Source organism: Rhinopithecus bieti, unplaced genomic scaffold (genome assembly GCF_001698545.2).
Source record: "Rhinopithecus bieti isolate Rb0 unplaced genomic scaffold, ASM169854v2 scaffold_11161, whole genome shotgun sequence".
NCBI classification, from domain to species: Eukaryota; Metazoa; Chordata; class Mammalia; order Primates; family Cercopithecidae; genus Rhinopithecus; species Rhinopithecus bieti.
In genome coordinates, this window is record NW_016806937.1 from 2723300 (window position 1) to 2732886 (window position 9587).

General features: G+C 53.6%; 2 protein-coding genes across 12 annotated transcripts in view; one reads left to right on the forward strand and one right to left on the reverse strand.

Annotated features, from left to right (window-relative positions):
- Window positions 1-149, reverse strand: part of LOC108533905 (uncharacterized) — a 2447-nt gene extending 2298 nt beyond the window's left edge. The window contains exon 1 of the mRNA XM_017878941.1: window positions 20-149. Coding sequence (XP_017734430.1) covers window positions 20-145 — 126 coding nt within the window. The 5' untranslated portion in view covers window positions 146-149. The remainder of the gene's footprint in view (window positions 1-19) is intronic.
- NDRG4 (NDRG family member 4) overlaps window positions 25-9587 on the forward strand; it is a 53377-nt gene continuing 43814 nt past the window's right edge. For 8 of the 11 annotated variants that reach the window (XM_017878935.1, XM_017878938.1, XM_017878930.1 and 5 more), the window contains exon 1: window positions 226-808. In XM_017878935.1, coding sequence (XP_017734424.1) covers window positions 772-808 — 37 coding nt within the window. In that variant the 5' untranslated portion in view covers window positions 226-771. Of the gene's footprint in view, window positions 153-225; window positions 809-9587 lie in introns of those variants that run through there. The other 3 variants (XM_017878940.1, XM_017878939.1, XM_017878937.1) reach the window with 2 other exon arrangements.

Here is a 9587-nt window from a genome sequence, read left to right on the forward strand (position 1 = left end):
CGCCCCCCGCGGCGCACCGCCCCAGCCCGGCCTCCGCCCCGGCAGCCGCGGGCACGCGGAGGGGCTCCCGACTGCCCGCACCTGCACCCGCGCGTCGGCGGCGCCAAGGCCCCGCTACCCGCCTGCGCGTCTGTCTCGCCCGCATCTCCGCGGTGAGTCGGCGGCGCCCTAGCCCTTGCGCCCAGGTCCCGCTCCTCTCGCCGCCGCGACTGCTGCGCGCGTCCCCGCCCAACCCAGCACAGTCCCGCGCACGACCCCAGTCCCGCGCACGACCCCAGCCCCGCAAGCCCCGCACCGACTGGCTCCCACCACATTTCGCCTCCGCGGGGACGGCGCCCCCTCCACCCAGCGGCCCCCGCTGTCTCTCTCTTCGCCTTGCCGGCTGCGCTGGGGACACCCAGCCGCCGTCCGCGCGCCCGGAGGCGGCGGGGTCTCTTTGTTCGGGCGGCGGGCACGGGGGACCCCTCCCGCGGTGTCACCGCACCCACCCCGCGCCCTCCCTCCGCCTCCTGGAGTTCACCCGGACCAGGTGGCGGCGGGTGCCTTTTGGGGGTGCGCGGCCATGCAATTGGTGGATTTTTTTAAACCGTTTTGGAGGGGGGAGCGCGGCGTTGGGGGCGGGAGAGCGCTCCTTGCTGTGAGCTGCTCCTCCCGCTTTGCTCCGCGCTTTCCTGCCGCTCCGCTCCGGGTCTCCCGCGCTCCTCTCCCCGGCTCGGCCGAGCGCGCTGCCCCGACGCCGCCACCCAGAGCCGGGCCGCGCCAGGCGCCGAGATGAAGGTGCTGGGATACCGGCTGGAGCTGCTCACAGGTACCGCCCGCCTGCCCCGCAGCCGCCCGCCACTTTCCGAGTTGGAGCGGGCTCCGGGCGCGGCGGCCGGGGACTGGGGCGGCTCGGGTCCTAGCAGGAAGGGGTGCGGACCCCCACTAATTCCTAGGTTTGTGCTACCTGTGTCTGTGCGGAGCCCGGCCCCAGGAGAGGACTTGAGGCTGTGGCGAGTCCGTGGCTCCGGCGTCCGGGCTGCGGGAGCACCGGTCAGGGGGTGGCCCCTTGGGGTATCTGATCAGCGGAGCTCGGGTCAGGACCCTGAAAGCTAGCTCAGGGCTCCTGCCCTCCAATCAGTGTCGCTTGTTCTCTAAGAAAGGACCCGTGGGCTCCTGGCAGGACCCACGCCATGGACCTCTTATTTCTGCCCGCTGTGACAATCTGGGCCGTCTTTCTCTGGGGGGAGAAGTTTCTTGCTGGGAGCGGAGGCCAAGTGGCCTGGGAAATGGGAAGCCAGATTGGACCCTACTGACTGGGGACCCTCAGCCTTGGGGTCCCTCTGGAGAAGTGATCAGTTGCCCTGCTGGAGACTCACATCCAGGGGCAGTGGCTGGAGAGCAAGAGAGAACGGTCAGGAAAAGGATGTGGAAAAGGTAGCAGGGACAGGGGAGGATTTGAGGAGTGACTTCTGTGTTCTCCCTGGTGTGGAGAGACCCAGACAGGAGGAAAGGAAAGCAGCCCGGCTTCCTCCAGGCCTGGGACTTGTAGTGCTCCATCCATGTATGTCAGATGAGCACAGATTCCAGTAAGTGTCCTCCGACACCTGGGGGAGGGGGCTGATCACTGCCTTCGAGGACCTTAATGTCCGATGAGGGAGCAGAGCCCAGGAGCCCTGTTACAAGGCTGTGGGTGCACTCGGGAAACAGGGTGGAATCTGAGTCGGGGGCAGCTTTTGAAGACCTCGAAAACAATTTCTGTTAATGAAGGGGAGGTGGCATTATGGGTTCAGGATCAAGGGACTGGCCCATGCTCTGGGCTGTGAGAGAGGCTTGATCCGGGAGAGGTATGGAGGCTGAATAGCCTGGAATGTGCGTATGTGTTGGTGGGGAGGGGCTAAAAGGTGGGGTGGGGTGAGGTTTTATTAAATCAGCAGTAGCAGGCCAGGCGCAGTGGCTTATGCCTATAATCCCAGCACTTTGGGAGGCCGAGGCCAGAGGATCGCTTAAGGCCAGGAGTTCAAGACCAGCCTGGGTAACATAGGGAGACCCCATCTTTACAAAAAAATAAATAAATAAAGCAGCAATAGCTCGTGACAGACTTGTAGAGAAGGGAAGGTGCAGGCTGTTCCTGGGACACTGGAAACTGGCTGGGTGCTCAGAAGTGCCAGCGCTGTGCCCAGTTAGCCATGGGGCTGGCACCCCTTCCAATCCCTTGCCAACTTTTTCTTCGTGGAGCCCACTTAAGGCAGGCCCAGCTCACCCAACTTGGAAGGGAATAGCACAGGCCGCTGAACTTGTTAACCCCCTGGGAAGGCTTACAGTTCCATGGGTTGTTTGTTTTGTTTTGAGATGGCGTCCCACTCTGTCGCCCAGGCTGGAGTGCAGTGGCACAGTCTCAGCTCCCTGGAACCTCCGTCTCCCAGGATCAAGGGATTCTCCTGCCTCAGCTTCCCGAGTAGCTGGGATTACAGGCATGCACCACCATGCATGGCTAATTTTTGTATTCTTGGTAGAGATGAGTTTCACCGTGTTGGTCAGGCTGGTCTTGAACTTCTGATCTCAAGTGATTCCTGCTCCCAAAGTGCTGGGATTACAGGTGTGAGCCACCGCACCCGGCCCCCACCATGGGTTTTTAGAGGCCTGCATGGTGAACAGATCTCCTGGTTCCTCTCTCCTCCCCCTCTTCCTGCCCTCAAAGGGCCTGGATGAGAAATGCTTACAGGAGACATGTGTAGGGGCTCAAGGAGGGGTCTAGGCTTTGGAGACCCCATGCACTGTTTCCTCATCTCCTGGTAGAGGAGTCAGGACCCCTCTTCCCTCACCAGATGGGCTCACCGGATTCTGGTGGACTTTCTAAGTCCCTGGCCAGGGTGGATGAGGCCCCTCTCAGTCACTGTCATCAGTCACAGGCTCCTATTGCACCTGCAACCTGGCCCTGGGAGACAGCCCATCCTCTCTGTTGCTATTTTGTGGTCTTCACAGCCTTTCCTCTCTGTCCTCTTCCTTTTCTCACAGATCTGGATTCTAAATCCAACCCCATCAGTAGCCAGCTGTGTGATTTCAGACATTTTCCTTAACCTCTCTGACTTCAGCCATCTCATCTTAAAGATGGAACTGTTGGCCCCTGTCTCTAAGAGATGGTGTGAGGCTTGCTCAGATAGTGTAGGCGACACATGTGGTTGGGACCTAGACCCTGGTGGGCACCTCTTGGGCCCCACCTGTTCTGGCTGGTTGGCCCCTAGAGCATTTGGATCTGTCCCCACCCTCCTTTATCCCTGCTCTCCTGCGTCTATGAGATTTGACCCATCAGCCCCATTGGATGACAAGCAGGTCACAGTCCGGGAGGTGGCCACTTTATTGTGGTGGCACACAGCAAATGCTCAAGGGTTGCTGACTGAGGTTAGGCTCACACAGCCCGCTGAGCATCTACGTCTCTAGGATAATTCTGTAGAGGCCTCTAACTCCCTGCGCCAACATCAGCCTTCGGAAATTGTTTTACTGAATTTTAAAAACTCATATTGAAGGCTGGGTGAAGCAGCTCACACCTGTAATTCCAGCACTTTGGGAGGCCAAGGCGGGCAGATCACCTGAGGTCAGGAATTCAAGACCAGCCTGGCCAACATGATGAAACCCCATCTCTACTAAAAATACAAAATCAGCTGGGCGTGGTGGCGCATGCTTGTAGTCCCAGCTACTTGGGAGGCTGAGGCAGGAGAATCACTTGAACCCAGGAGAGGGAGGTTGCAGTGAGCCGAGATTGTACCACTGCACTCCAGCCTAGACAACAGAGCAAGACTCCATCTCAAAACAAAACAAAATAACTCATACTGATTTAGTTCTGTATACTTTTCACATTCTCCTATTTTATTATCTTGCCTGTCTTGCCAGTGAAGTCAGTGACTTCCTCACGTTCCTATTTCTCAGAAGAGGCAGCGCTGGATTCAGAACCGAGCCCTGAGCCGGGAGTTGTCCCATGGCATTCTAATTGCCTGGCTTTAGGACAGTCTAATAGCTGTTCCACACTTCACTTTCCTCATCTGTAAAATGGGATCGTCGTGGTGCCTAGCTGGCTGGGGTCTTTGGAGATTAGGTGTGAGTGTGTGCAAGATGCCAAGTGCAGCTTCTGGCAGGCGGACAGTAGTTGAGAGTCGCGGAGCTGGCGTCCTCAGGCTGCCTCCCCAGTGCACTCCATCACTGTGCTGGGGGCCCCTTCTCCTCCCACTGTGCTCCAGTTTCCAGATTCCCTCCCCCCAGGGTGTTCCAGTTCCTTCATTGGGTTCTCGCAACAGTCCAGGCCTCTCTGAGATATGTCTCTGGGGGACCCTACTTAGGTCTCAGGTTCCTGTGAGAGAGGCATGGCCTCGGGGTGAGGCCCTTCCAGCCAGACACCTACAGCTCTGACATCGTGGGGAAAGCCAGGTACCCCCTCACATATGGGACTAGAAGGAGACCCGTGGGTTGTCATGCCCAGACCCAGCATGTCTCTTTGTTCTGGAGAGAAGAGGAGGCTGTTGGGGTCCATCTGGAGGCTTCATAAATCACAAATGCTTATCGAGGCCATTTCCAGGCCCCTCAGTGGGGTCTTGCTGCAACAGGGACAAGGAAGGCAGGGGTTTTGGAATCGGAGGATGTGAATTTCAGGGTCTCCTCTCTGCTTCTCAGCTCCTGGGCAATTCTTACCTTCTTTCAGCCTCAGTCTTATCAGTAAAATGGGAATAATAGCCCTCATTAACAGTGTGAGGCTAAAGCAGTTGGCTCATGCCTGTAATCCCAGCACTTTGGGAGGCTCAGATGGGTGGATCACCTGAGGTCAGGAATTCTAGACCAGCCTGGTCAACATGGCAAAACCCTGTCTCTACCAAAAATACAAAAATGAACCAGGCTTGGTCGTGTGTGCCTGTAGTCCCAGCTACTGGGGAGGCTGAGGCAGGAGAATTGCTTGAACCTGAGAGGTAGAGGTTGCAGTGAGCTGAGATTGCATCACTGCCCTCCAGCTTGGGCAACAGAATGAGTCTCAAAAATATATATATTGTGGGGAGCCAAGATGATACTTGTGAGGGAGCCCAGGACATGGTCACACCTGCACACGAGCTCATTACAATTCTCAGAGGGCAGATTCCTGGTGCCTTCGGTAGCCGGATGATTTTTTTGTTTTTTAGTGTGATATGTGAAAGTGGGACACTGGTCTTTTCGCAAGTAGGAAGGCAATTGTTTCTGCACATCGGCACTCGAGCAGTGTGTTTCCAAAATGGTTCAGAGTCAGAGCTCTAAAATGGCAGATTTGGGCTCTGAAATGGTCCCTGGGGAGCCTCAGTAGAGGATCTTGGAAATTTTTAAGAATATACTTGATGTGTGATTAAGAAACAAAAGTTTTACCTGTTGTTTAGAATTTTGGTTTCATTTGAATCCATGGAATATCTAGCCCCAGTCAATTTTATAGATGATTTTAGTGTTTGTTGGCAGATGTGTTGACCCACATTTTACATATGTGGAAACTGAGGCATGGGTTTGCCCTAGGAGGCTGAAAGCAGGACCCTGAATCCTCATTTCCAGTTCGTCTGCTTCACTGGGGTGCTGTGATGTTGATGTGGGGGCACATATATGGTTGAGTAAGGAAATGTGGTCCCTTGGAGGAGAGGGGAGACATGAGGGTCACTGGGTGTGCCCAGGGAGGGTGGGTGTGGGGAGAGGGGCATGCTGTTCCACTGGGTAGAGGATTATAAAGGTCAAGTTGGCAATGATGTATCAATAGCTTAAAAATATGTGTGATCTCTGACTCAGCAGTTGAGTTTTTAGGAACAAATAAAGATGTGTGCAAAGGTGTTAGTTCAAGGATAGTTATCTCTTCATTGTTTATAGAAGCAAAAAAGAAAAAAAGAAACTGGAAACAACCTAAATGCCTAACAGTAGAGCAGCAGTGCATTCATACCAGAGAACCCCAGGTAGCTACGAATTGTACTGCCAAAGGTTATTTATCCATCTGAACAGATGTCCCCTTAAATAGTGTAATACTAATGGTGATGACAGCTCACACGTATATGGCATTTGCTGTGTGCCAGGCACAGTCTTAACCACATGCTGTATGTTAACTCATCATCATAACAACCCTACGAGGTATGTGCTATCATTTCTTCTTTTTTACAGATAGGTAAAGTGAGGCACAGATAGGTTAAGTAACTTGTCAAAGAGCACACAGATGGTGAGTGGCTGGCTGGAATTTGAAACAGAATATCTTGACTCCAGAGTCCAACAGATGTTTCAAAACATATTTTCTGTTGGTTTGTATCAGAGACATTCTCTTTCAGTGTCTAGATGAGCATTGGAAAATGAATAAAAGGGTATACACAACACATTAACAGTGGCTTCTTCTATTAACAGGATTGCATGTGGTTTTACTTTCTTCTTTTGGTCTTCTGTTTTCTCATTTTCTCAGTGAATGTGTTACAAGAAATTCAAATTCTGTTTTAAAACGAAAACATTCTCATCTGGAGGCTAATTTTTAAAAAAACTAAAAATTAATGCAAAGCACTAGATGCTGATAAGAACCAATCCCGTGGGAATTCTGAAGATGAGCTGGAGTCCAGTGGACAGAGAGGAAAGGGACAGGAGGAGGAATGGTTCAAGGAAAGCCAAGTTGGCTTTCCTTAAAGTCTAAGGAGGAGGAACCAGCAAGGTGAAAAACAGAGACAAAGGTGGAGCCATGGGAACTTTGGAGGGAGGGTGTGCTGGGCTGAATAATAGCCCCCAAAGATATCTTAATCGCTAGAACTTGTAAATGTTACCTGATGTGGCAAAAGAGGCTTTGCAGGCATGATTGAGGATCTTGAGTTGGAGCTGTTTTGCAGAATTATTCAGGCGGGCTCTAAGTGAAACCACATGTGTCTTTATAAGAGCGAAGCAGGGCCAGGTGCGGTGGCTAACGCCTATAATCCCAGCACTTTGGGAGGCCGAGGTGTGTGGATCACCTGAGGTCAGGAGTTCAAGATTGGCCTGGCCAACATGGCAAAACCCCATCTCTGCTAACAATACAAAAATTACCCAGGCATGGTGGCACGTGCCTGTAATCCCAGCTATTAAGGGGGCTGAGGCAGGAGGATCGCTTGAACCTGGGATGCAGAAGTTGCAGTGAGCCAAGATCGTGCCACTGCACTCCAGCCTGGGCAACAGAGCAAGACTCCATCTCAAAAAAAAAAAAAGAGGGAAGCAAGAGATATTCAAAATCAGAAAAAGAGGAGATATGATTGCTTCAGCAAGAAGCTCTGCTGTTGGACTTGAAGGTGAAGGAAGGAAGGGGCTGCCAGCCAAGGAATGCAGCTCTGGAAGCTGGAAAAGGCAGGGGAACAGATTCTCCCCAGAACCTCGGGAGGGAGACAGCTTGCCAACATGTTAATTTCAACCCAGAGAAATTGATTTTGGACTTCTGACCTCCAGAACTATAAGAGAATGAATGTGTGTTGCTTTTTTTTTTTTTTTCCTTTGGAGACAGGGTCTTACTCTGTTGCCCAGGCTGGAGGGCAGTGTGGCACGATCTCAACTTGAATGTGTGCTGCTTTAAGCCACCAATTTTGTGGTGATTTATTATAGCAGCCACAGGAAAGCAGCAGGGGTGTGTGCAGATCAGACTCATGCCTCGGCCTGCACTGAGGGCAGCACCGTGGGTTGGAGTCTGCAAGCCTCGTTCTGATCTCTCTGACTGTGTTACCTTGACCTGAGCCTGGCTTTGCCCCCAGGATGGTCGAGGGATCAGCTGGGAGAGCACCATGACACTGTTACGTAAACTGAAGAGCATCACACAAACCCAAGTGGGATGAGCACTTCCACCCAGCCTAGCATAAACCTGGTCTCCTCACAGAGCCAGGAAAGCTCTCATCATACACCACCCCCTCCCCGCCTCTTAATCCTCAGTGCTTTAGATTCCAAACCACAGGTGGAATGTATCTGCCAGCCAGAGTGATTGGGTGTCTTAAGCCCCATAACAAATACCCCTGGGCCCCTAGATGCTGCTTCAGTTCACCTGTTGGCAGCGGTGGCAGGGCAGGTGCTGTGTGCCTGCTGATAGGACCCATCCTAGGCAGTGAGATGGGGAAGGTGGGGACCCAGCCTCTTTGGAGGAGACAGAGGGAATATTTCTGGGGTGTCTTCTCCCCAGAGTGTATGTGTGTGTGAGAGAGAGAGACAGCAGGGAGTGGAAGAGTCCCATAACCAAGTCCAGTGTTTGCAATCCCTAGGATCATACTCTGTGCACCCCAAATTGTTTCCTGACAGCTCTAGGGATGCCAGAGTGACTTTTAACAATGTTGGCCACTTGGTGTTCTGGAAGATAAATGTGCTGTTGGGGCCTAGGCTCTGGGGTAGGGAGAGGGAAGCCAGCAGGCTCCCCTTCAGGTTTTTGGAAGAGTTTTTGCACCAGCCTTTGCCTCTTCCATAAAGGAAGTGCGCTCAGCCCACGGCTCCCAAAGTCCTTACCAGCTGCAGAGTATTCACACTGTGCTTGGCCCATACGGACAGAGCAGAGGAGCCGTTGTCACCCAGAGGTCACCTGCAACCTACAACCCAAGGTGAGCACCCAGGAGGATGACCAGGATGGCCTGGGGGTGCTTTTCCCCATCACAGCTTAGTGAAAGTGCCTCGGTTGGGAAAGGCCTGAACTACCCTGGAGTGGAGCATGGTGTTGTCATTCGAGCATGGTGGGAAAGGCCTGCCATCAAGCACGTAGGGCCCTCTGACCCTGCACTGGGGCCCGGCTGCCTGTGTGTGATTGCCAAAGGGAGAGACGGGATGCTGGCTTCACCTGGCCCCCCAGGACCACGCAGGAGAAAATAACTTAGAAGTTACATTAGGTGTCTTGGGCGCAAGTGGCAGAAACCGAACTTAGAGTGATACAAAGAGAGGAACATGGGCTGTCTCCGGCCAGCACAGTGGACACAGGGCCATCGGGCTCTGTCTCTCTCTCCCTCATTCCTATTAGTTTGGTTCTCTGGATTTGTTGAGCTCTAAGTCAGGCCCTTCCTCGCAAGGGCAGTGTGGTTGCTGGCTCACAGACTATCCTCCTGAAAACCCCGTTGCTGGGGAAGAGCTTCCCCTCTCCAAGGATTCCAGCAAAGGCCTTTGAGACGGGGCCCAGGGCTCGGTCCACTTGGTTTCCAGGCCACTCCACCCCTCGGTGGTGTCTGCTGCCTCAGTGGCTTCTCACTGGCTTTGCTGCTTTCTCCTCATTGCCTTCTGGGGCTCAGGGCTGGGACACCTTCTTCCCTGTCCTCGTTCACTCCCTAGATGACCTCATCTAGTCTCTCTATGGTATCTTTGAAGTGGTTCCTCCCAAGGTTCTGAAGTACAAATTGTTTTTTTAAAACTGTATTATGGCCGGGCGCGGTGGCTCAAGCCTGTAATCCCATCACTTTGGGAGGCCGAGACGGGCGGATCACGAGGTCAGGAGATCGAGACCATCCTGGCTAACACGGTGAAACCCCGTCTCTACTAAAAATACAAAAACTAGCTGGGCGAGGTGGCGGGCGCCTGTAGTCCCAGCTACTCGGGAGGCTGAGGCAGGAGAATGGCGTAAACCCGGGAGGCGGAGCTTGCAGTGAGCTGAGATCTGGCCACTG